The sequence below is a fragment of the Natator depressus genome, chromosome 3, assembly GCF_965152275.1.
Source record: "Natator depressus isolate rNatDep1 chromosome 3, rNatDep2.hap1, whole genome shotgun sequence".
In the NCBI taxonomy this organism is placed as follows: domain Eukaryota; kingdom Metazoa; phylum Chordata; order Testudines; family Cheloniidae; genus Natator; species Natator depressus.
In genome coordinates this window covers 51,408,402-51,434,972 of record NC_134236.1, presented here as the reverse complement: position 1 = coordinate 51,434,972, position 26,571 = coordinate 51,408,402, and the positions used below count along the sequence as shown (strand labels likewise).

The window sequence follows — 26,571 nt, the reverse complement described above, 5'->3', positions numbered from 1 at the left end:
GCCGATACCTATTTTTTTTAAATTGTATTACCATGTTTAATTCTGAAAAATGTTTTAGGAAAGAGTTTGTATGAAAGTGAGCACAAAATGAAGTTATGTGTCTTTGTTGTGCACAGCCAGTGTGCGCACCTCACAATTGTTTACCTCCTCAATATCTTTGAAGTTGGTGTGGCAAAAATAAAATATCACAAGCTAAATTTGCTACTGTCCAAGATTATTTGAATAAGTCACCTCTCTATTGCTGCGGCTGACATCAAAGCTATTCAATTTAGGAAAAAACCTAAAGTACAAACGACAGCATCTGATTGCTAATTTATTTTTAGGTGATCCAAGACTCGCAGCAAAATGTATCTTTTTTATCTTATCTGTCAGTGTTTATGGAAAACATCCATGGAGTGGCAAGCCATAACCAGTAAGATATACAAACATTTCAAACTCTACCGTATGGAGGATCATAGAAGAAACTTGAATGCCTCATAACATTTCTGTAGTCCAAAGTATTGGACATTTCTGTAAAAGGGTGACTGCTTTTAGGAAAAAAAGATTACAAAACCAATGAAATGCTGTTACAAAAATCTATACAATGTACTTGTGAAAGTGCACCTCATTACTGAGTAAGACAGATAATTCTTCAGTGAAAAAAAAGACTGCAGTGCAGGCTGTGAAGATATATAGATTGCACAGACCAAAGGGAAATTTTATGTGAGATGAATCCTTTGCACAAATAGAGTCTGTGCTTTGCTCTTTTTCTCATGAAGGTTTCTGTTATAAGGAGGTATTGATGCAATTATATGTGTGAAGCTGATTTTTAAACGCTGAATTTTGTACATTATGTGGAACATTAATCCCACTTTGTTTTGATTGCTTGAAGAGAGCAATGCTGTTTTTACCAGAAAGTGGTTTATTTGGGACAGTCTACTTGAAAGAATGTGTTTCACTGGGTTTGGGAGGAATTAATGAAAGGACCATAAAGGTGGTTTAACAAATAGGGTATTTCAATCTTTCAAATGTAGAAGAAAATAAAGTCTATAGCTTATTTTGGAAGACATAAAAGTAGTTCTACTGCTTTCTGTATTCTTGGGGTAAATATTCAGCACAAAACATTAAAATATACTTGTGGGATTGCTATTAAGACTTAGTTGGATAAACTTGATGGAAAGCTCAACTTTTCCATGTCATTAAAATTTTCTAAAAATGCACAACAATGAATACATGATACATTTAGAGAGCAAAGGAAAAAAACTTGCACACATTACTGAAATTACCCAAGTTGGATGTGGATGTTGCAGCTGAAACATAGAATATCATACACATTTTGTTTGTTTGTTCACTACAGTTGAGATATTGAATTTTGCATGAAACACCACTCCTATGGAACACTGACTCAATGTAGCATTTAGCATTTTCTCAAAGTTCTGAAATAACCAAATACAATGCCTTTGGAAAACTATCTTTATTAAAGGTAATAAAGTCATTTTTTAGGAATCTTCTTGAATAAGAAGTAAGTTAGTCCAAAAATGCCAGATACATACACCCTTCATTAAGAATCATGTAGCATAAACTAATAACATCCAGTGTAAAAATTCCCTCCCCAAAAAAGTTTATTTGGGGGGGTTAATTATTTCTTGAATTGTTTCTCCTGGATTTAGGCCATACATTAACACTCCTTCCTTTATGCCTGCCCATGCCATCCGCTTGGTGGTGAATCGTGCTGTCCATTCTCCAGTTTTGCTGACAATTATAACTCCTCCCCGACCATGGACTCTCTTCTCCATATAGTGAAGAGAAGAATCTGCAGCTTCCTCTGGAGTTTTACCTAGTGTCAGGAGCACATCTGATTTATACACACAGTATACACACAGTACAAAAATATAAAGACCGTTAATAGTATACTTTAAACGTTGACATTATTTATTAGCTTTCCTTTTACCTTCAAGAATAAAAGTAACACATTGAATAAGCTAAATGAAAATACAGTGCACAAAAAAGAATAATTTCATCAATTTGCTAGAAATGGATTTTGATGGTGTTCTTTTTTCAGTTGGTCTGCAATAACTCAGAAGGGTAAAATGTTTATCAATCAGATTTCTGCAAAGTTCATCTTATGTACATGAAAGTCATAACTATAAAGGGAAGGGTAACCACCTTTCTGTATACAGTGTTATAAAATCCCTCCTGGCCAGAGGCAAAGTCCTTTTACCTGTAAAGGGTTAAGAAGTTCAGGTAAACTGTCTGGCACCTGACCAAAATGACCAATGAGGGGACAAGATACTTTCAAATCTGGAGGTGGGGGGAAAAGGCTTTTGTCTGTCTGTGTGATACCTTTGCCGGGAACAGATCAAGGATGCAAGCCCTCCAACTCCTGTAAAGTTAGTAAGTAATCTAGATAGAAACTGCGTTAGGTTTTCTTTGTTTTGGCTTGTCAATTCGCTGTGCTGGAGGGAATGTGTGTTCCTGTTTTTGTGTCTTTTTGTAACTTAAGGTTTTGCCTAGAGGGATTCTCTATGTTTTGAATTTGACTGCCTGTAAGATTATCTTCCATTCTGATATTACAGAGTTGTTCTCTTATCTTTTTTTGTTCTTCTAATAAAGTTCTGTTTTTTAAAAATCTGATTGGGTTTTTTGGGTCTTAAAAATCCAAGGCTGGTCTGTGCTCATCTTGTTTATTCTCAGGCCTCCCCAGGAAAGGGGGTGTAAGGGCTTGGGGGGATATTTTGGGGAAATAGGAACTCCAAGTGGTCCTTTCCCTGTTCTTTGTCTAAATCACTTGGTGGTGGCAGCATACTGTTCAAAGACAAAGCGAAATTTGTGCCTTGAGAAAGTTTTTAGCCTAAGCTGGTAGAAATAAGCTTAGGGGTTTTTTCAAGCGGGTCCCCACATCTGTACCCTAGAGTTCAGAGTGGGCAGGGAACCCTGACAATGATGTATAAAAAATATTTTGCTCAAACCTCCATTTTACTTCCAGTTTGTTTTTCCTTTCCAACCCACGGTATGGGACCACCATTCTGCAATTGTTTCACACTCCCACTGAACTCAGTGAGAGCTCAACATGAGTGAATGCATGCTCAAATACATAAGATTGTACATTATTTGGGGCAAGGACTGTCTTTTACCTAAACTTGCAAAGGGCTCAGCATGTTGTAGCTAGTACTGCAAACATAATAATTAGTAATCAAATTCTTGATGTGTAACATAATTAGGTAGCTTCAGGGCAAATCTACAGCACCACCATATACAAAGCATGGGGAATTTTAGTGGGCACCCAATTTTGTCTCACTTCCCTTGCTTTTGATCAATGCTAAGCTGCTCAGAAAAGTACAAACTCTTCAGAAAGCCTCAATTCTCCTTCTGCTTTATTGAAACAAGGGGCAAAATTGTTAGGAACAGGCCCCTCTCGTACATGCATCACACTCATAGTACAACTTAGAGGTAGCAAACAGTGTCTAGGGCAAATCAAGGAGATATGAACTGCATAAAATATCCCAAACAGGCCAAATATCAGCTTCATTTGAGGAGTGAAAATTGTTCTAATTGCTGTCCAAACATATTTGGCTCTGAATCCTGCCAGCAATACTGGAATCCCTGAGCCTATCAACTACTTTTCCCTAACAGGCCCTGGATCCCTTATCTGAACAGATTTTCTGGAAGAGGATAGGAAGTGCTTACTAGATTGCAGTGCCCCTGCTATCATTTGGAGTCAGGTGCTACCCCACCCCATTTTCCTGGATCTTTGAATGTTGAAATTTTGGGTAGCGATGTCAATAGTAAAGCTACTTCTTTAACCCCAAGGTATCAGAGATCTCTTCTGGGGAGCGGGAGGCTGCACATCCTTTATTTAGACAATCAGAATGATTTGCAAAGCTGCCAAGAAGATTTTAGCTCCCAGCTAAGAAAAGCAGAGGAGGATTTCAGGGCACTTTGAGCCCCACAGAGTCAGTGGGGTTTCAGCAGCAGCATGACAATAACGTGCTCTGGATGGGCAGCCACCTCCCACCATCCAGAAGAGACATGTTGAAGGCTGGGAGGTAGTGACCTTACCATGCAGCCCACTCAAAGATTCAAGATAGGGTGAGCAAACATTGGGACTTCTGATCCTGAGAGATGGGGTTAGTAGAGAACCAGCCAGTCCAAGCATAGCACAGCTGAGAAGGAGTTGGGGGATATTTAATATACTGGGTAGTATACCCCTCCCCAGAAGACTTCAAAAGGAAGAGACACCATTGAGGACTTTATGGGGTGGGGTGTTGGAGTCTCGGAGTCTCCACAGCTGATAGGAGAAATATATCTAGGACAGTATGTGTTTCTCACCAGCTGGAAAGCTGAAACATTGAATGATGCAATTGAAGTGGGGAATCAGTGCTTTTAGACCTCTAATTTTGTTCCCTTACTATAGCATCCATCTGCTTTATACGAGTTTTAATTCAGATCTGTCTTAGGGTCTTTTTTAAAAAAACTGTTCAAGTTGCATTACAGTATGTCAATGGTGAGAGAATAATTACCGTAACTCCCACTCCTACCCAACCATGCTGAAGACATTCACAGAGGCATCTCTCATAATGTTCACTAGAGGCTTAGTGTTCTCCGACTGGTTTTTGAATGTTATAATTCTTAACGTCTGATTTGTGTCCATTTATTCTTTTACGTAGAGACTGTCCAGTTTGGCCAATGTACATGGCAGGGGGCACTGCTGGCACATGATGGTATTATCACATTGGTAGATGTGCAGGTGAACGAGCCTCTGATAGTGTGGCTGATGTGATTAGGCCCTATGATGGTGTCGCATGAATAGATATGTGGACAAAAACCAGACAGAGAACACTTCAGTCCCTCTGGTCACTCGATTACAGACCTAAAAGTCACAATATTACAACAAAAAAACTTCAAAAACAGACTCCAACAAGAGACTGCTGAATTGGAATTAATTTGCAAACTGAACACCATTAAATTAGGCTTGAATAAAGACTGGGAGTGGATGTGTCATTACACAAAGTAAAACTATTTCCCCACATTTATTTTTCCCCCCTACTGTTCCTCATATGTTCTTGTCAACTGCTGGAAATGGCCCATCTTGATTATCACTACAAAAGGTTTTTTTTCTCTCCTGCTGGTAATAGCTCACCTTAACTGATCACTCTCGTTACAGTGTGTATGGTAACACCCATTGTTTCATGTTCTCTGTGTCTATAAAATCTTCCTACTGCATTTTCCACTGCATGCATCAGATGAAGTGGGCTGTAGCCCATGAAAGCTTATGCTCAAATAAAGTTGTTAGCCTCTAAGGTGCCACAAGTACTCCTGTTCTTTTTGCGGATACAGACTAACACGGCTGCTGCTCTGAAACTTTATTTAGAGCATGCTTTATAAATGTTCCCCACAGCATAAGGCTTTCCCCAAGTCTTTGCCAACTACCAAGGCACTGGACAGAAAAGGGTAGGCCTCACAGCTCTCTGTAATCTTGAACTCATCTCTTCACTCCCCTCTCCCCACCTACTCCTGCCTCTCTTTTAACTGTTTCCAGCTAACAAGCTGAATCACCCAGCTAATTAATCATTGAGTACTTGAACTATTACCTCATCAATTTGCCCCATGTGGGGACACTTCCACAGTGCACAGAGTGGTGCACTGAGGGTCTCTCACTCTGCCACAATGACCCTTTCCCTCAATTCAGCATTTCTGTGTCTGGTATGTAGAGCTCTGATGTAAATAAACCATTTCACTGGGGTATTAAAAGATTTCACTCACTCCATCCGCAATGTTTAAAAGAAGATTAAAAACTGCAGATACCCAGGTTCCTTTCACTCTCCTGCCTCCTAACAAAATACAGTGTCTGGAGTCTGGTACAGAATTACTTATTGTAATTTTAATCATATTTACTCAGATCATTATTTACCTCCTAACAAACTGTTGAAAAAGAACCAAGGTCAAAAGGTGGAAAGCCCCAGCAGAGTGACAATTTTATTAAATTAGTTATTTATATACAAGAGGTCCAGGAAATTCCACAAGGACCAGCTCATGGAGTTTCTGACCAATCTCCCTCTCTAGAAACTAAGGGGCAGGGAGTACAATCTACTTATCCCATGGATCTTTGGTATCATCAAGGAAAGGAACTGCCACTCTCCTGGATTTCCCTCTGAGCGGATACTGTGTCTCTCAGTTTCTTGACATAGTAACCCCACATATGGCTGAGTCTATGATTCCATGAAATCCACTAGAGCAATGGATTGTTTAGTTAAAACAAATGGAACTTTCTAAAAAAAAAATTAGTACACTGTAGCAGTCACTTTTTTTCAATCCAGAAATTTAAATGCCATAGTAGAGTAAAGATGTATTTGCCCCAGCTGCTACTACATGGCTAGGTTACCACAAAACCCAAAATTGCTGGATTTTATTGTAAGGAATAAATCAGTGAATCATGTGTGTAAATCCCTTGCACAGCTCTAAAGATGCACCCACAAGTAGTCTTGAATTTGTAGCAAGGAATATTTTATTTTACATTCTCAATCTCTTGCATGATTTATGATATTCTTCAGAGCTGAAGCACAGATTACCAGTCTCCTGGCATACTCATCTCTTAGAAGGCAGCATCCTGCATATATAAATGCTGGTAAGCCAGCTGTCAGTTTTTACAATGTGCAGGTCTGATGCAATTTGAAATTCACAGACTCATTAATTGAAAATCTGGGTTATGGAGATTAGTTGTACCCTAGATGGCACAAAACTATATTGGTATGTTCTTTACTGCTCTGTGTTCATGGTACTGTATTTCAAGACACCCAAGTCAACTGTTCAGCTTAATCACATTCCACCTGAATAGATGGTATACAAAGATGTGGAAAATATGAAATGAAAAATACAAACATTTCACATTTAATCTGACACGTTATAGGTGAAAAACCAATCTCTAAAAACAAATGGAACTTTTTTTTGTCTTCAATAAGGAATTGATTTGCCTTTGCCATAGGGTCAATGACCAACTTCTCTTGCTGATCAGTTTAAAGAGTTATCTTTATAACAGAATCCAAACATTTATGTGGGTATTTATGTATTGACACTTTTAACAGTTAATTTCCATGTTCCTGTTGAACTTTGCATGGGGACTGGTGTCTGTCTCCTTGTCTGGTTGGCTATGAGAGGCCCCAAGGTTGGAGATGAGATGGTCATCTGAGGTTACCACTTCTGTTTATCAGAATGTAGCCAACAACATTTCCATAACGGTGTTTATCAGATTTACACCAGTATAGAAGAGGACAGAATTTGGCCCAGAGCTCTTGGTCTGCATGGCTTCATTGGAGTCAAGGTATCTGGACTTCCCTGGCCAGCATCACCCAAAAGACCCCTCTTAAAAGAGGGATATGTGCCATAAAGGAGAAGGGTGCAATAAGTAATGCATCCTTAGGCTATATAACATGTATATACTTACGGAAAACTGACTTATATTTAACTTGTTTTCCTGTTATGCTTCATGAACTATCTTCTGCCTCTACAATAATGAATGCCAGCACCTTAGTCTCTGTTTGTCCATGTGTCTTGTTCAGGTATGTAGGTGAAAAGAATAAAACTTTAAGAACAAAGGATTGCTTTGTCCTGCTTCTGTTGTCTATGGATAAGAATTCCTTCCCTGGGCTTATCCTTGGGCCCCCAAACATAAAGGGGTAGATTGAATCAAAGCCTTGGTCTACACTATAAATTTATGTCAGTATAACTATGTCCCTTGGGAGTGTGGAAAATCCACACCCTGAGCAACACAGTTATACTGATCTAACCCCGGTGTAGACAGCACTATGTTGACGGGACGGCTTCATCCATCAATATAGCTCCTGTCTCTCAGGGAAGTGGAGTACCTACGCCAATGGGAGAAGCTCTCCCGTGGGCGTAGGCAGAGTCTTCATTAAGCACTACAGTGGCACAGCTGCACTGGTGCAACTGCACCACTGCAGCGCTATAAGCATAGACCAGCCCTTAACAGGGATGAACCTAAAGGTCCAATTTAGCTGGTAATGCTTTGGGGCCCAGATTATTCCACTATTACTCAGATTGAGTAACACCTTACTCTGCAAGGAGCCCTACTGAAATCAATGGCAGAATCGGGCCTTTATTTATAGGGCATCCTATGCTCAGCAGGCCTTTTGGTATCTTACAAAACATTTTAAACAAAGAAAACATTTACCACTGATACTTTCTACTGCTTTTTTTTTTTTTTTTTTGCTACAACACTTTGGCTTTTTTATTTTATTTTATTTTATTTTACATTTAGATTCTATTTTAAAATTCGGCAGATTGTATCAGCTGTTTTTAAAGGCCTTCTATGTCTCCCCAATAAACGTCATATGCAACAGTTGATGCTATTTTTAAATAGTTTTACTTTTACTTAAATGAGACCCTTAATTTAAAGACATTGCTTTAGGCAGAAGGAATTTAAATTGTCACTTTTAGTTCCTTTAAGATACACCTGCAAGGAAAAACATCAATTTTACAAGGCTGAAAGGCTTGCTAATTGTCAGGTTGTATTAACTCTACTTTTTAAATTCACAACAGTCGTTGTTAAAAAAAAATTCCTTGGAGGGGGCATAACAAAAACCACAGGATTGTAATTGTCTGGAAATTGCAGAACTCACATACCCTTAGCTTGTCTCTTAATAAAGCAATTGAAGAGAAAACCTTGCCAAGGTTTATTTTTATAGATATTTCTCTGGGAGTATCAAGCAGAACTAGTCTTCAGAATTGGACTAATTTTGGAAGCAATTCATCTGTGGCAACTCTGCAGCACAAGTAGTGCTCAGTCCTGTTTTCTCCCCACTGAAAGCATGTTGCACTAAAAAAAGAGAATAATAATTTCAATTAAACTGAGAATCATAAAGCTGTGTAACAAATCTCTGGCCCTCCTATCTCCACAACACACAGTAATAGGTAAGAGAGACAATTATTGTTTTAACCTGTAATTTTATCTCTTATAGGTTAGGACCCACTTATCTGGTCAAGCACTGTTAGGAAGTAGCCAGCAGTGAATAACATCCTCCAACATTTGGAGCACCTGGCAGGAAAACATATTAAAAATATAAACAACTACTTTGGGGTAAGTGTTCTAGAAGAGAAACACAAAGATCCTGATCCTGCAATGAACTCCGGTGGGCACAGAGTTCTGTCTGCTTAGTGCTCGTTGTAGGATTGGGACATAATATTAAAGAACAGTGGTACGGACTTTCTTTGAAAATGAACTTAGGAGCTGGATTTTCAGCTGCTTTGCATTGCTCAAGCAGCATAAAGCAGATGGAGTGTACTGGTAAGTCTGGCCCCAACTGCTTAAGTGTCTTCTCTATAAAAATGGAATAAGAATCTTTTGAATTATGAGTGGCCCTGAATCAGGTGAAGAAAAGTGCATTCGGTTAGTAGGACCAGGGGAAAATATAGCACTTTGGCCTATTAGACTCAGATAGACTCAAATTCGGATGCTCTGATAGGCTCCTTTAAGCAGCATCGTTTGGATACACACATGTGCTCTTCTGGGTTCCTTGCGTTTGGCTCCTGTTTGGTGCAGTACACATACTTAAGTTTGGCTCCTGCTCAGTACGGGATGGACTCCCCACTGGGCTCTGAAGAATTAGTATTCCTTTAGTGGTGTCTGTTGCTTCCTTGGGCTCTCCTCCTTCCCTCAGGTCTGTTGGCTCATGGGACAGACATGGGGAAGGATTGTTGGACGAGGTAGTTCAGACCTCTCAGCTATTATTCTAGGCTTTCTGCAAAGTCAGAAAAAAAAAACAACGCACTCAGTTAAGATTCTGATTTTCTTTTCACAACCATATCTGCTGGAGACTTACTATTTTTTAAATAGAAAAGGAGTACTTGTGGCACCTTAGAGACTAACAAATTTATTTGAGCATAAGCTTTCATGAGCTACAGCTCACTTCATCGGATGCAACTGATGTAGCTCACAAAAGCTTATGCTCAAATAAATTTGTTAGTCTCTAAGGTGCCACAAGTACTCCTTTTCTTTTTGCATATACAGACTAACACGGCTGCTACTCTGAAACCTATTTTTTAAATGAAAACATAGATTCCAGAGCACACGATGGCAGCCTTCAAAAAAGCACCAGCTTGCTACGCCACTGCAGGATGGGCCAGTTCAAACGCTGGTTGGATTAGGTATAATTATAGAGTTTCTCTTAATGTGTTTCTCCTCTAGCTTTAGCCACTCAAAGTCTACAGTCTGAAATGGGAAACTCTGCCTTCTCCTTTTTCCTTTTCCTTTTGAAAGCATCCAAGAGCATCCCTGAGATGGACGTTGTGAAAATCCTGTCATGTTTAATATGCAGTGAATAGGTCTACTATATTGTCCAGGTAGTTTTAATTGGAAAAGATAGCTTAAATCATCCAAGTAACAGCTTTCAAAGAGGGAAAAGTAGGTTTCTCAATTTCTTTTTGAGGTTTCGCTCTGTAATCTGAGGAGAAATCTAATCTGCAGTATGTTTTGATTTCAAGTTTATGTTTAGTCTTTCATTTCTGAAATGATGAAGAGGAGTTGGGTTTCACAAAGTGAGGAACACAAGTTCTAAGAGGAGAAGGAGAACTTCCCAATGAGAATGTTGAAAGAATTCTGATCCAGCCATAGCAAGTAGGCCTTGTTTAGAAATTCCAGGAGAAACGGGATTTAGGTCACCTGGAGTAGAAAATTTTGGTCTGCCACTAGAAGATGGGACTGGCTCAATCTATATACAGTAATGCATTTATTTGTTTTGCAGATCCCATCTATGGCACTTGAAAGGTTGAAATTTGATAAGTGATGGATGACATTCTGGTAATCTCTGATGGATAGGCAAAGTTTCAGATGTGGCATTCTGAGAATACCAAAAGGTCAGGTTTCTGTGTCAACAGAAACATGAAATTGCATCTGTCAGTCTGACACTGCTTTATAGCTATTTGGAGAAAGCTAAATTATGCTGCTTGTTTCCTTTTTGTGGAGCTACTTGAGAGGTCAGAGAAACTCATGTAAATGATTTCCCAAAAGGTTTTACACATGTTCCAAACCCTTTTCCCTCTACTGGCAACTCAAAGGCACTGGGAGTTCCATACAATGTTCCTTTCTGATCCCCAGCTCCCCTTTGCCTACATTTTTGGATGTTTGATCCCTTTCAGAAAATTGGAGCTGTAGGCTTGGATTGTCAAAAGAGCACAGCACCCAACAGCTGCCACTGAGGGCAAAAGGGAGCTGCAGGATGCAGAACACTTCTAAAAGCCCCAGCTTCTTCATTTAGACGCCTAAATGGCAGCTGAGATCTTTTGAGAATCTGGCCCCAGTGGGGACTACTGAGCATTTTCCAACTCTGGCTTGTAGTGTATTCATTTTCATGGCTTACTTTGAATTGGCTCTATCATAATATTTTGCATTATATGCAATGAAGCCAACACGAAAAAACACTTCCAATGAACAACTCCAGTAAAAAGAGAGCCTCCCCAGTTGTGTACTTATGTATGAAACTCACAGATTATTATAGACAAACTGGTATTGGACACATATATTTAAGGTTACCTAAAACTTTCCATTATAAGCCCTAGTAGGATGGCATATCTTGTGCCCAATAGTATGCTGGGCACTGCAGAGTGGTGGGGGAACATGAGCTCTCCTCCTTCTCCAGAGGATTATTCTTCAAAGGAAACAAGGCCTGAATAGTCCATCCCAGAGGGACAGCCATTGCGGAGGCTGCACAACACGGGGTGGTTGGTCATGTGCGCCTCCATGTGAACCCACAAAAAGGCAGGTGACAGTTCAGCCCTTACTGAATAACAGAGATAGAAATAGAACCTGGGAATACTGACCCCCTAATTTCCAGTTCCCATCACTACATCACAGGGTAGGTCTACATTGCAGCTGGATTAGCTGCCAGAGTACAAACCCGTGCAGACCCCCACTTGGTACGTACTCGAGCGGCTAGTACAAGCCACCCCTCACACTATTACTTTTAACCTGATAGATTGAGCAGAGCTAGCATATTTCTGTCTACTTGACCTGGGAAGCATGTGCCCAGCTGCAGAGTATACATACCCACAGATTCTGGTTTAGATCTGATGCTAATGTAAATCTGAATTAACTCCATAGAAGTCAATAAGATTACACCTGTGTAAAACTGGTGTAAATAAGGTCAGAGTTTGGCACCTTGGTTTTGTATTATTTCATTTTGCAATAACTCTTCCTTCTAGCCTTCAAGCAGTGAAAATCAGATTCTCTCTTTAAAATGAAGGCAAAGATTTCATTGAGCACTTAGTAATATTAATATAAACACCTGTCACTAACTTCCTTCTTGTGCCCCTAATTGCTTGAAGCACCAGACTTGTAGATGATTTGCTTCCTATATATTTAAAATATGTCTTCCTGGTTCCTTTGTTGTCTTTGATGTTTTATTTACAGTCCTAGACTTGCTGATAAATGTAGTCTTTTCATTTGTGTTTAGTTTTCATTATCCTCCTCTTTTAATATGCTGTTTCACATTTCCAATAAGCTGCTTTCTTTTCCTTAATTGCTGTGTTCATCAATATGCTTTTTTGTTCTGCCTACTCCACTTCTACCAGGAAAATATAATGTGTGATTCATTTTTCTTTGAACATTCTCTCTTGGTGCTGGTCCCACGCCTCTGTTATTCATAAAGTGTGTGCATATGACACTAACTGTGCTTATGCAATTCTCTCTTTCCATGTCTAAGGGCCAGATGGTGGCCCAATCCATGGAAGGGCAATACCGGGGAGTAGGAGCTCCCAAGGACCATGTGTGGCTGCGTTAGCACTCCCTGCATCATGTGTGGAAGGGAGAGCAGGGACTGTATGGCTGTTACTTATCCTCCACTCCAAGAGAAAGGATGTAGTGGGATGGAGAGCAGGAGGAGCATTGACTTTGTCCCTCATAACTAATAAGCCAACAGAGATAAGCCAATAAAATTTTGGGAACGTAAGCTGTACCCTAAAGAGGGATGCAGGAAATTACATCCCCACAGGAGCTGTGGGTGAACAGGGCTCCTGTGGGGGCAGTGCAGCTATGTACTTGGGGAGAGACTTAAGGCTCAGTATAAAATTTTCAAAAGTGCCTAAGTAACTGTGGAGCCTAGATCCTATTTTCAAAAGTGACTTAGGCACTGAGAGCCAGATTTTCTAAGTTATTTAGATACTTGTGATGCTGTATGATTGAATATGATCATTTATATCATTGATATTACCACCGTTATATAATTGCAACAAATCTTGTACAAAGTATGTCATATAAGCTGTCAATGGAAAAGTAATGATTTTCTAAGCACGACTATGCTGGTTAAATCCATGCATAATCTTTTTATCTGAAATTATGATTATTGGCTATGTACATGCATTGTACACATATGCTGTGTTCCTGGGTAATGCCCTTCAGATTGAATGTATGTAAGGGCCAGACAGCTAGGTGTTGATGGCCCATTAAGAACACTCAGCTCACACTGGGCCACTGAAGAAATTCATCCAGCCTGGTAAGCCTTTCCTGTGGATGCCTGAGAAAGAATATGGGCAATGACTGCCCCTGTAAGTCATCAAAGCATATAAGGGCATATGATATGCTCATGTGACACTGGACTCCATCTTGGGCCAGTAATTTTCCATGCACCTGGACTGTGGGCTTTCTCTGAGACAGTAAAATTCCATGCACATGGCAGAGGATTTAAAAAAGCACCTGATACATCTCCATCTCCATTTCCTGCTTCATTTCTCTGGACTGGATTTCTAACAAGGAAGTTCTACACAAGGACTGATGACCCACAGACCATTTGGGTGATTCCAGAGAGACTTTTGCAAGCTAACAGTTTATTCCATCACTGCTGTAAACCTGATATATAGACTTTGCAATCACTTGTATGTATATGATCTATTAACCATTTTAACTCTTTTTTTTCTCTTCTTTTATTATTAAACCTTTAGTTTTTAGTTTTACTAAAGGATTGGCATCAGTGTTATTATTGGGTAAGATCTGAGTTATATATTGGCCTGGCTAGGTGGCTGGTCCCTTCAGATAGGAAGGACCCTATAACTAATGAAATTGCTTTTCAGTAACCGCTCATCATAAAGTCTAGTGTCTGGGCAGAGAGCCCAGGGCTGGAATGCCTAAGGAGACTGCATTTTGACTTCTTGTAACCAGTGAGGTGACATGAAAGTTCACTTTTGTTACTAACTTGGTATAATTTAATGATAGAAAAAACACCAGTTTGGGGTGAGCCTGCCCTGTTTCTCAGTGGTCTGTCCTGAATTTGGCATCCTTAGCTGGGACCCACTGAGGCACAGTGACAGTGCCTAAAGATTCAGATAGATGCCTAGTGGAATTTTCAAAAGCTCCTAAGGAGGCACTTTGGAGTCAGCCAATTGTAATTAGGCAGCTCTCCTGTTCAGGCAGTTTGCAAATCCCACTAGGCCCCTATCTGCCTCTTTAGGTGCCTAAATACCTTTGAACATCTGGCCCTTAGAAGTCTAAATCTCATTAAAAGTCAATAGGACTTAGGCATCTTTTCAGTATTTTACCTTAGATCTAACTCTCAATGTTAAAAATATTTTTTTCAAGTTGATCAAAAATGACAATTACAAAGACTTGTATCGAGTGGCCAAAGAAAATAAAAGGGCACTATGCTGATTTCTTACAAACAGAAATCAATGCATAGTCTTTCTCTTATGCAATTGTATGTATCACAAGGCAAAAGAAATCAGAAAAAGTCCCAACAGGACATGAATAGATTTTCACAGTGTGTGTGTCACCAATAAAAATCAGATTTGAAGACTGAGAAATAATAACAAACATTTTCAAAAGTTATCTAGATTTTTTCCTAAGGAGAGTGATATAAAATAGCATCTTCTTTTAATTGGACTTCCTTCCAGTGCTGCAAGGTTTGCATTGCTGCCACTCAGGTGTAAGGGTCTGCCCATGAAGATCCTGTTGCAGGATCATGGCTGCAACTATAAAATCAAAGTCCGGCTACATGTAGCAGGTACCTCTATGGCAGTCCTTGTATACTCGCGTCAACAAAGTAATGCCCAAACTCCTCATTAGCAACAGAAATATACAGAGGGCTACAAAAGGGATTTATGTGCCTAATTGCAACTTGAGGTAACAAAATCCAAAATTTAGATCTTCAAAACCCCCACTCAGCTGCTGCCTAACCTGGTAAGAGCCTAACTTCTCACTGGTAAAGTTCCTTGCACTACTCTTCTGCTGGGGGGCCATGTGCATTGCCATGTATGTTTTGATGCCCAAGATCCTAGCACACATCTAAAGCCTGGTGGGATCCTCAATTTATCTTACCCGTGGGGCTCGCTTTTCAGAGCAGGTCCATCAGCTCAGGCTCTATGCAAAATGGGGAGGTGGTGGTGGCTCTCTTATATGCAATTGCCCAATGAGTAGAGCACTGACATAGAATGCAGGAGAGCTGGGTTCAACTCCTGACTCCATCTGATGTGGAGCAGGGGCTCAAACCCAGATCTCCCACATGAGTTCTCCTAAACACCAGGCAATGTGATATTCTGGCATGTGTCTTTCTCAGTCTCTTCTGTTGAAGCTGTTCCACTATGTATAGAATATTTAACTAGTCATTGAGCTAGAGAGAGTGAAAGTGACTCTTGAAATTAGGTCTCCAACTTCCTGGATGAGTGCTTTTACCACTGGACTAAATATCATAGTGGGAGCAGTGGAACCCTTACCAGTATTGTTTTATGCAGGACCCAAGCTGGTAGGCAGCTTCTAAAAAGTGGCTGTGGGCATGCCTACAAATCTGCCAGCAAGCACCTTGCGGACTTTACCAGCAGAAATATAAGCACCTTGGGACTTTAGATGCCTACAGGGTGAGGCAGAAACTAAGCAGGAGTTTTGAGGATCTAACTTTTTTATTTCAGCGCCTAAAGTAGCAGGTAGGTGCCTAACTCCCTTCTGAAAAAATTACCTGTTATATCTGGTTCAGACTACATTTAGCAGCACTACATTTAGCAGCTCGCCTACATATTGTATATGTGACTAGCATATATTAAATACACACACAGAGAGACCTCATATAACATGTACAGAATAATCTTCCCAACATCAGTGTGAAATTATATTAATGCAAGACGCTTACAAGCATCTGTGTTAGTGATTATTTATATGATTTTTCATAAGAATATAAAATTCCTTCAATTTTAAAAATTAAAAATCTTTGCAACTGTTAACAACTACTAACCTGCTGTACAAGCCATTTGTTCTGTATCTTTTAAAAATCCCAGGAAATTTGACAGGTAAAATTAGATGAGGGTGAAAAGGGCTACAATATTAAGAATTGGCAGGCTGACAACAGGCATGAGTAGCCTTTCCTCTTCACTACAGATTTTAAAAAAAGATTTTATTTTTGATCCAAAGATAAGGTTATTTTGTATCTCCTGTTTTTTATGCCATGACCCTTTATGCTGTGCCTGAAGTATGATATGTCTTTTGTCGTTAGACAAAATGTTGTTCTCCTTTGCCTGCTGCAAAGCCATTACATGCCACGTTTACCAGAATTTCTTCAACAAGAGCCTCTCAGATTTCTAAAGTGTTAAATTGAGGTTATTCAGTCAGACCTTTGGACTAGATTGCTAGAGTACTTGCTGACATTGCTGATGTTATTGTACATAAATTACTAGTAAAAGTAATTGTTCCGTTTGAAAAAAATCTGAACAGGATTGTGATTGTGATGTATACTTTCTTCATTAAGGGTGTAATCCAGAACTCACTGAAGTCAATTGGAGTTTTCCGCTGACTAAAATGAGCTTTGGCTTGGGCCTTAATGAGACAATCTGAATGAAAACAGTTCTCTTTAAGGGCAAAAATTTACTTCTTGGATTTAGATATTGAATCTGATATTTAATAATTAGAGCTAACTAGAAAATAACAATTCTTTTCACAGAAACATTGAGGTTTTGAAATTTTCATTCCTCAGTGGAACAAAACCAAAATCTTTTGAACATTTTGAACAACAAAATTGTATCAAAATGTTTGTTTTTGAAATGTGCATGTGTAGCCTAGTTAGGGATGTGGGAGATTCAGGTTCAAGTCCTGCCTCTGGTTAATTCAAAGCAGAAATCATCATTCCACATCACTAGAATTCAGGCAGAACAAAGACTTGAACCGGGGTCTCCTAAATTCCAGGCCAGTACCATTACTAACATGCTGTAAGAGCAGGAGCATGTGTCTCTTTCTCCCTGCCTGGAGGCAACAAACAGTTCCAATGACGACTTAGACATTACTGAAACATCTCCAAAAAATAGTTTGGTTTTGAAGATCCAACCAGCTCTATTAACAATGCCAGCAGAATAGTGGAATCAGGAATCTTTCCTGTGGAATAGAGAGAAGAATATCGCCTTTACTTGTAAATAGAAATGCAGTCTGTATAGTGTTTGGTGTACATGTGGATTGAGAATACAGCATGGACTTCTTCCCATCAAATGGTCCACAGATTCACAGATTTTAAGGACAAAAGGACCATTATCATAGTCTACTCTGATCTCCTGTATAATACAGGCCGTATGGAATTCCTGCACCAATCCCTTAACTTCCTCTTGAACTACAGCATATCTTTAAAACAGATATCCACTTTGATTTAAAGACTGCAAGTGATGGAGAATCCACCACATCCCTAGGTTCTAATGGTTAATGACCCTCACTTTTAAAAAAGAGGGGCCTTAGCAAGCTTCATCTTCCAGCTATGGGATCTCAGTGCCTTTGTCTCATAGATTAAGGAACTCTCTACTACCTTCTTCCCATTAAGGTATTTATAGACCATGATCAAGTCACCTCTTTAACTGCTGTGGGATAAACTAAACAGACTGAGCTTCTTTAGTCTTCCACTATAAAAGGCATGTTTTCCAGACCTCAGTCATTCTAATATCTCTTCTCTCAACCCTGGCTAATTTGTCAACATCCTTTATTATTATTTTGTTAGTTTGTAGTGCAATAGCACCTAGAAACTCCAATTATAGACCATGGCCCTATTGTGCTAAGCACTATACAAACACATAAACAAAAATTCCCTTCCCCAAGGGGGAAGTATCCTAGTAACTGTCTCATTAATGCCATATACGGTGGTAATCACACCTCTCTACTTCTACTCAATATTCTCTTGTTTATACCTCCAAGGGCTACATTTTTTTTTTTAGCCACCACATCGTTACGGGGGGGGTCAAGCTCAGCTGGTTTTCCACCATAATCTTTAAGTCCTTTTTTGAGTCCCTGCTTTTCAAAATATAGCCCCCCATTCCATAATTGTGACCTACATTCTTGGTTCCTAGATCTACGATTCAGCATTTAGCTATATTAAAACACATTGTTCACGTAAGCCCATTTACTATGTGATCCACATCTGTAGAACTGACTTGGCCTTATTATTTACCAAACCAGCAAATGTTTGTGTCAGCTGCTAACTTTGCCAACAATGATCTTATGATTTCTTCTAGCTATAAGATTATCATTAGGCCAAGAACGCAGTCCTGTGGACCCTATCAGAACTGTCTCAATTGGATGACTCCTCCACATTTACACCTAGTTTTTGATATCTATCAGTTTTTAATCCATATAAGATGTGGATTGATTTTGTACATTGATTTTGTATAGGTTTTTCATAATCAGAATTTTATGCAGTACTGAATACCTTATAGAAGTCTAGACATATTATGTCAACAGTTATCTTTGTCAGCCAAACTTGTAACCTGATCATAAAACAATAATGTGTTTGCTTGACAAGACCTATTTTACACAAAACCATATTTATTGGCTTTAATTATTCTACCATGCATTAATTCTTTAATGATTGCATCTCATATCAGGCTTTCTATGATTTTGCCGGGGATCAATGTCAGGCTAACTGACCTACAGTTATACAGGTCATCCCCTTTGCTGTTTTTAAATATCGGTACAACATGTGCTTTCTTCTAGTCCTCTGCAACTTCCCCAAGTTATCCAGTCCTGCAGATTTAAAATATGATTTACATTAACAGTTACTCTTTAACATCCTTCCCAGTTATTGTTGTAGAAGAATTTCATTATCATTGTAAATTGTGAATATCCAGCTTCTTGATTATGATGCTTTCCTTGTTTGCATCAATTTTAGCATGCACCAATTTCAGTCCGTCTCTCCCCCCCACACACTCTCTCTATACTTATTTATGGTGCAGATTGTCCCCTCCCCTCATAAAAGCTATAGCAAGGGGCTCTGAGAGACAAAATATTACTTTGTAGAGCTCTCCTCACATCATACTATCAGGGGGAGAGAGGTTTGCCAGAAGGTACGAAACTGCAGAAAAACCCGAGTGTCTATGGATTAAGTTTAGAAGTGTGAGCAACAAGAGTGATGTAGTGGTGGGAGTCTGCTATAGACCACCGGACCAGGGGGATGAGGCTTTCTTCCGGCAACTCGCAGAAGCTACTAGATCGCACGCCCTGGTTCTCATGGGTGACTTTAATTTTCCTGATATTTGCTGGGAGAGCAATACAGCGGTGCACAGACAATCCAGGAAGTTTTTGGAAAGCGTAGGGGACAATTTCCTGGTGCAAGTGCTAGACGAGCCAACTAGGGGGGGGGAGCTTTTCTTGACCTGCTGCTCACAAACAGGGAAGAATTAGTGGGGGAAGCAAAAGTGGACGGGAATCTGGAAGGCAGTGACCATGAGTTGGTTGAGTTCAGGATCCTGATGCAGGGAAGAAAGGTAAGCAGCAGGATACAGACCCTGGACTTCAGGAAAGCAGACTTCGACTCCCTCAGGGAGCAGATGGGTAGGATCCCCTGGGGGACTAACATGAAGGGGAAAGGAGTCCAGGAGAGCTGGCTGTATTTCAAGGAATCCCTGTTGAGGTTACAGGGACAAACTATCCCGATGAGTCGAAAGAATAGTAAATATGGCAGGCGACCAGCTTGGCTTAATGGTGAAATCCTAGCGGATCTTAAACATAAAAAAGAAGCTTACAAGAAGTGGAAGGTTGGACATATGACCAGGGAAGAGTATAAAAATATTGCTCGGGCATGTAGGAATGAAATCAGGAGGGCCAAATCGCACCTGGAACTGCAGCTAGCAAGAGATGTCAAGAGTAACAAGAAGGGTTTCTTCAGGTATGTTGGCAACAAGAAGAAAGCCAAGGAAAGTGTGGGCCCCTTACTGAATGAGGGAGGCAACCTAGTGACAGAGGATGTGGAAAAAGCTAATGTGCTCAATGCTTTTTTTGCCTCTGTCTTCACTAACAAGGACAGCTCCCAGACTGCTGCGCTGGGCATCGCAACATGGGGAGTAGATGGCCAGCCCTCTGTGGAGAAAGAGGTGGTTAGGGACTATTTAGAAAAGCTGGACGTACACAAGTCCATGGGGCCGGACGAGTTGCATCTGAGAGTGCTAAAGGAATTGGCGGATGTGATTGCAGAGCCATTGGCCATTATCTTTGAAAATTCGTGGCGAACGGGGGAAGTCCCAGATGACTGGAAAAAGGCTAATGTAGTGCCAATCTTTAAAAAAGGGAAGATGGAGGATCCTGGGAACTACAGGCCAGTCAGCCTCACCTCAGTCCCCGGAAAAATCATGGAGCAGGTCCTCAAGGAATCAATCCTGAAGCACTTACACGAGAGGAAAGTGATCAGGAACAGTCAGCATGGATTCACCAAGGGTAGGTCATGCCTGACTAATCTAATAGCCTTCTGTGATGAGATTACTGATTCTGTGGATGAAGGGAAAGCAGTGGATGTATTGTTTCTTGACTTTAGCAAAGCTTTTGACACGGTCTCCCACAGTATTCTTGTCAGCAAGTTAAAGAAGTATGGGCTGGATGAATGCACTATAAGGTGGGTAGAAAGTTGGCTAGATTGTCGGGCTCAACGGGTAGTGATCAATGGCTCCATGTCTAGTTGGCAGCCGGTGTCAAGTGGAGTGCCCCAGGGGTCGGTCCTGGGGCCAGTTTTGTTCAATATCTTCATAAATGATCTGGAGGATGGTGTGGTTTGCACTCTCAGCAAATTTGCGGATGATACTAAACTGGGAGGAGTAGTAGATATGCTGGAGGGCAGGGATAGGATACAGAGGGACCTAGACAAATTGGAGGATTGGGCCAAAAGAAATCTGATGAGGTTCAATAAGGATAAGTGCAGGGTCCTGCACTTAGGACGGAAGAACCCAATGCACAGCTACAGACTAGGGACCGAATGGCTCGGCAGCAGTTCTGCGGAAAAGGACCTAGGGGTTACAGTGGACGAGAAGCTGGATATGAGTCAGCAGTGTGCCCTTGTTGCCAAGAAGGCCAATGGCATTTTGGGATGTATAAGTGGGGGCATAGCGAGCAGATTGAGGGACGTGATCGTTCCCCTCTATTCGACATTGGTGAGGCCTCATCTGGAGTACTGTGTCCAGTTTTGGGCCCCACACTACAACAAGGATGTGGAAAAATTGGAAAGAGTCCAGCAGAGGGCAACAAAAATGATTAGGGGACTGGAACACATGACTTATGAGGAGAGGCTGAGGGAACTGGGATTGTTTAGTCTGCGGAAGAGAAGAATGAGGGGGCATTTGATAGCTGCTTTCAACTACCTGAGGGGTGGTTCCAAAGAGGATGGATCTATACTGTTCTCAGTGGCAGCTGATGACAGAACAAGGAGTAATGGTCTCAAGTTGCAGTGGGGAAGGTTTAGGTTGGATATTAGGAAAAACTTTTTCACTAGGAGGGTGGTGAAACACTGGAATACGTTACCTAGGGAGGTGGTAGAATCTCCTTCCTTGGAAGTTTTTAAGGTCAGGCTTGACAAAGCCTTGGCTGGGATGATTTGATTGGGGATTGGTCCTACTTTGAGCAGGGGGTTGGACTAGATGACCTCCTGAGGTCCCTTCCAACCCTGATATTCTATGATTCTATGATTCTAAGGCATGCCCCTAAACACGAAAGATTCTTGCGCATCTGCAGGAGACCATGTGCCTCTTCACTAATTGTAGCCCCAGCCCCTCTTGCCTGGTTCCTTGACTGCTGCAGACCAAAAGTCTTCTGGTAAGGGGTAGGCTGCACAGAAGTGATAATACAGAGAACTATACTATCTTCTCCTGGGATTCTCTGCAGATGAGGATGCACTACTCATGGCCACCTAATTTCCACTCCTCCTCCCCCGGCTCCAGAGTGGGCCATATTAATTAATCATTTGACCAGTTGCTTCCTATGTGTAACTACAACACAAGCGTTAGACAATCAGTCTGTTGTAACATTATTTCAACAGTAACAAAACCAGGAATAGAGTTAAGTTGCAGAATTATAGAAGTATAAGATTGATCAGTATTTAAAAGGAATAATTATGTAGTAGATATCTAAATAAGGAAGGCTAAAACACAAGACCTGTAGGCTGAGGCCTGCAAGATTTTAACCTTCGCTATTTTAGGCCTTGGAAATAAGAAATGCTGACATAAGTGACCGAAGAATAACCTGATGCCATAAGATTATGGGAAAAGAGGTACCACGGGGTAATGCTGCAAAAAATTAGCTGGAAGATTATTTTTAAATCACAAAAAATGCGACAGAGTTACATCTGTCTCTAACATGTGTCTTCATTGCAGGATACAGGTTGTACATCAATCTTAATGAGACTAACAGGAACTATACACAACCTATAGGAAATGGAGTCTCTCAGGTTTCTAGGAGACACCAATAAGGAAAAAGAGAGTTGACACTTTCATGCACACGTGCAGAATGTACATATACACAGAATCACATTATAAAAAGGGGGTGCTCGGAGTGGGAAAATTAAGCTTCCTATGGGAAAACTCCCGCAGGAATCATCCCTCTACTGATGATCAATCAATGAGAGACCCATGAGACCCTAACACTATCTAGGAGGATGTGAATATCTCTATAGTTAATACTGGTTCATGGATATATTTAGGAGTTGTATATGCTGTGACATTCACAACTTTGTTGGTAACTTTAATAAAATTGATAACAGACAGTGGACCTTGTTCTTTTGATTGTATGTGTTACTTGCCTTTGGTTTCATGTGTTCCTGTGAGCTCTACATCTGAAATAAGCAGAGGTAACTCTGCTCAACTTGAAACTGTAGCTGCCAGAGACAAACCCTCGATGGTGTAACATAACATCATTAAAACTAACTTTAAATAAAAATAAAGGCTACACCAAGAGCCTGTAGAAAGGCCTCCACAGGTTCTGGAGGAGATTTGAGGAGTCGGTGCCTCAGTGGTGGCTGTTCTCCCACTTCTGCACAGTAGTGGAGAGACCCATACATGGAGGATCTTGTAGTGTGCAGATCGGATAGGGCTAAGTTATGCCATTAAATAAAAATTACAGCTATTCATTTTTGTTGAGTTTAAATATAGTAGGAAATATTTGCTAAAACCATTTAGAAACTTTTATACTGTATTAGCAAATCATGTCTCATTCAGTCTGTCAGGTTTGACATAACACAGTCAGTTATGTTGTGTAATGTGACAGGCTGACATAATTGGAGCTGTCGTGTCACTTAATGATAGACCATATGTGAAAAATGGAGAAAAAAAGACATGGCTCAAAATATCATAGCTAAGATGATGATGGCTTTCAGTAAAAAATATGCTCTTGCTAATTAAATTAATTTCAAAACTATAATATATGTACATATGTGTAAATTTGTATGTGTTACACATGCACACATTATATCTATATATAGAATTATAATAATTTACATTTTTATGGAAAATCCCTATAGAATTTAATACGGGTGAAACCAATAGGAGTCCATAGAAATGTAATAGCATTATATAAAAATTGCTCTAACATTCTATAGAATTAAATAGCTAATAACATTTTTTTTATAGGACTTTTTAAAACCATCTTACAAGAAAATTCTATCATATGGTTAAAATATATATAAATATTATTATATATAAATATTATCATGTAATTAAATTCTAGAGGATAGCTCCATAAGACTGGTGTCATTTGGCTTGAAAGACTCCAAAAGAATGTACAGTGTTATATTTATTACCTGTAGATTTACCCACATACAGCAAAGTTGTAGTACTATTCCACATTGAGAACATGCATACAGTCACAGTCAATGCTTGGGAATTTTTAGAGAACATCTGTTACTGTTACTTTGTGATGGCTATTACTATTATACTGCAGTAATGCAGTGTTGTTGTAGCCATGCTGGTGCGAGGATATTAGAGAGACAATCAGAAGAAAAAGAGGAGCTCTGTGTAGCTCGTAAGCTTGTCTCTCTCACCAACAGAAGCTGGTCCAAGAAACAATATTACCTCACCTACCTTGTGTCTCTAATGCCATTAAAATGAACACAAATTATGCAAAAGTATTTTGTCCAAATTTTTGTATTTTACGAAAAGCATCTAAAATCTTGTACTCCAGAACTCTGACCTTGCAGAGTGCTATCATTCTAGAATGCTATGAAAAGTAAAAGGTGCACATTTTCCTTGTCACAACAGCTGAGCACTGTCAACTCCCATTACCTTCAATGGGAGTTGAGGGCTCTCAGCACCTTGTAGGTCTGGGCATCAAATGAAGATCTCTGTAATTTCCAACTGTTAACCATGGACCCAGCTGTGCAGGCCATGCCCAGGAGAAACTCCTTACTCGGTAAGGGCTGGATGATTGCGTCCCCTGGGATCAATTTTTCTGACTACTTCTATATGATCACATGATTTGCCAGAGGTAATTTGACACATATCTAGACTTTGTCATACATCCATTTATAACAGATACTTTTCCTTTGTGAGTTCCCTTCCTTTTTAATTAAAAAAAAGGACTCCTGGTTGTTTTAACCCAGCTGTGTATTTCTTTAGTAAATAAGGAGTCTTCACTAATTTAATTTATTAAACATTTTACAACGTAATGGAGGAATATACCCACTTTTTCCTTCTCAAACTGATATTGTAAAGAAGCAAACAAGATTATACAAAGCCGTTAAAAACAAGAACTCATGACATTTAAAATGTATGCGCAGATTCCCCAAGAGAAAATAAAAACACATTCAGGAGGAACTCACTTCATAAAGATGAAGTGACAGAGTTTTATCTAAATGAAGTAAAATCCATGTAGGGGAAATAATACAGCTGCCAGTTACTTACCAACAGAAATTCAAGGTTGGAGAATACAGCATGAGAAGGAGAGCTACCAAAATACCCGCTATTGACCTAGGTCATCCCCTCCTGTAGTAAATCCTGCAAGGGGGTTGTAGATAGGAAATCTCTCTTGGCAAAGATCTGTTCACAACATTCTGTCAGGGGTAGGTCATGTGGCTATTCCATAACATATTTTATTTTTTCAAGGGCCTTTCTTTTAAATTATTTTAGATTTATTAGAGCCATCTAATATGCTAGCCTATAATGTTATAGAGAAACAAGAAAAGTATATATATTGATTGATGGTTATTTTTTAATATGTACAATATGTTTTTTTAACAAATAAATGCAGTACCATGAGGTTAGCCCAGCTAGAAATGTGTGAACAAATAATTTTTGGTCCACCAGCAGTTCTGAAACATCAGCAACAAGTCAGGTCAAACTGAATCCCAAATATTTTGGAATTTTCAGTTAATTGAAAATGCTAGAAAAGTTTCATTTCAGCTCAAATGAAATGTTTTGTTTCACACAAAATATTTTGTGTCAGGTTTTTTTAATAAAAACAAAGGAAATAAAGGGCTAGATTCATAAAACAAGAGGAGGTGGTAATGCCCCTTCATTCCCCCCAACCTTTGTACCAAATAGCCCAATGGTTAGGACACTCACCTAGGATGCAAGACACCCAGGCACAAGTCCCTGCTCCAGGGCAGGAATTTGAACCTGGATCACCTGAAGCCAAAGGAAATGAAGGATTAGATTCACAAAACTGGTCTGGAGTTAGGGACTTGTACCCAAGTCTCCCCGCCATCTGAGTGCCTTAACCACCAGGAGATTGGCTATTCTGAAGTGGGCTGCTCTCAGTCTCTCCTGCCAAAGCAGTTCCACTTCGTATAAAATACTTCAATCATCACTGAATAGCCACAAGAATAACTCTATTGGCTGGTGGTTAAGGCATGTGCCTGGGAGTGGGGAGACCTATGTTGAAGTCCCAGAGCAGTGATTCAAAGCATCTCAAGTGAGCACCTTAACCACTTGCCTATTGGGTGTGAGGCTGGCATCATCACCAGTGGTTTTGTGAATGTTTCCTTAATCTCCTCATAAATCTATCCCAAATAATCAAAATGGTTCATTTTGATACTGTAAAAATGGTTCATTTTGATACTGGCAGAAAAACAAGATGTTCAGGCCAAAAGCATTCACCAGAATCAACCCAAATTTGCTGACTGTTTTGGTCAACCCAAATCTGCCTTCTTTGGTAACAAAAAAGATTAATCCAAAAAAATTCGCCCAGCTCTAATACCAGCTTTCCTGCAAAGCAAATACGCAGCTTGAATTCACCTGAAATTGGATCCTCTTTCCTATTTACTTTTAAATATGGCAAACAATGCAATAGTCTTTCAGGAATATGCTATTGATAGGAGAGAATAAAATTCATCATTTGGAAAAACACAGTCTATTAATGCTGTTTTCTTTTTCAGAAGAACTTCATTT

General features: G+C 39.9%; 1 protein-coding gene across 2 annotated transcripts in view; it reads right to left on the bottom strand.

The window, feature by feature from the left end:
* Positions 1-1,463: 1,463 nt before the first annotated feature.
* LOC141984669 (isoaspartyl peptidase/L-asparaginase-like) overlaps positions 1,464-26,571 on the bottom strand; it is a 241,812-nt gene continuing 216,704 nt past the window's right edge. The window contains exon 7 of one of the 2 annotated variants that reach the window (XM_074947902.1): positions 1,464-1,816. In XM_074947902.1, the coding sequence (XP_074804003.1) occupies positions 1,602-1,816 (215 nt within the window). In that variant the 3' untranslated portion in view covers positions 1,464-1,601. The remainder of the gene's footprint in view (positions 1,817-26,571) is intronic. The other variant, XM_074947901.1, reaches the window with a different exon arrangement.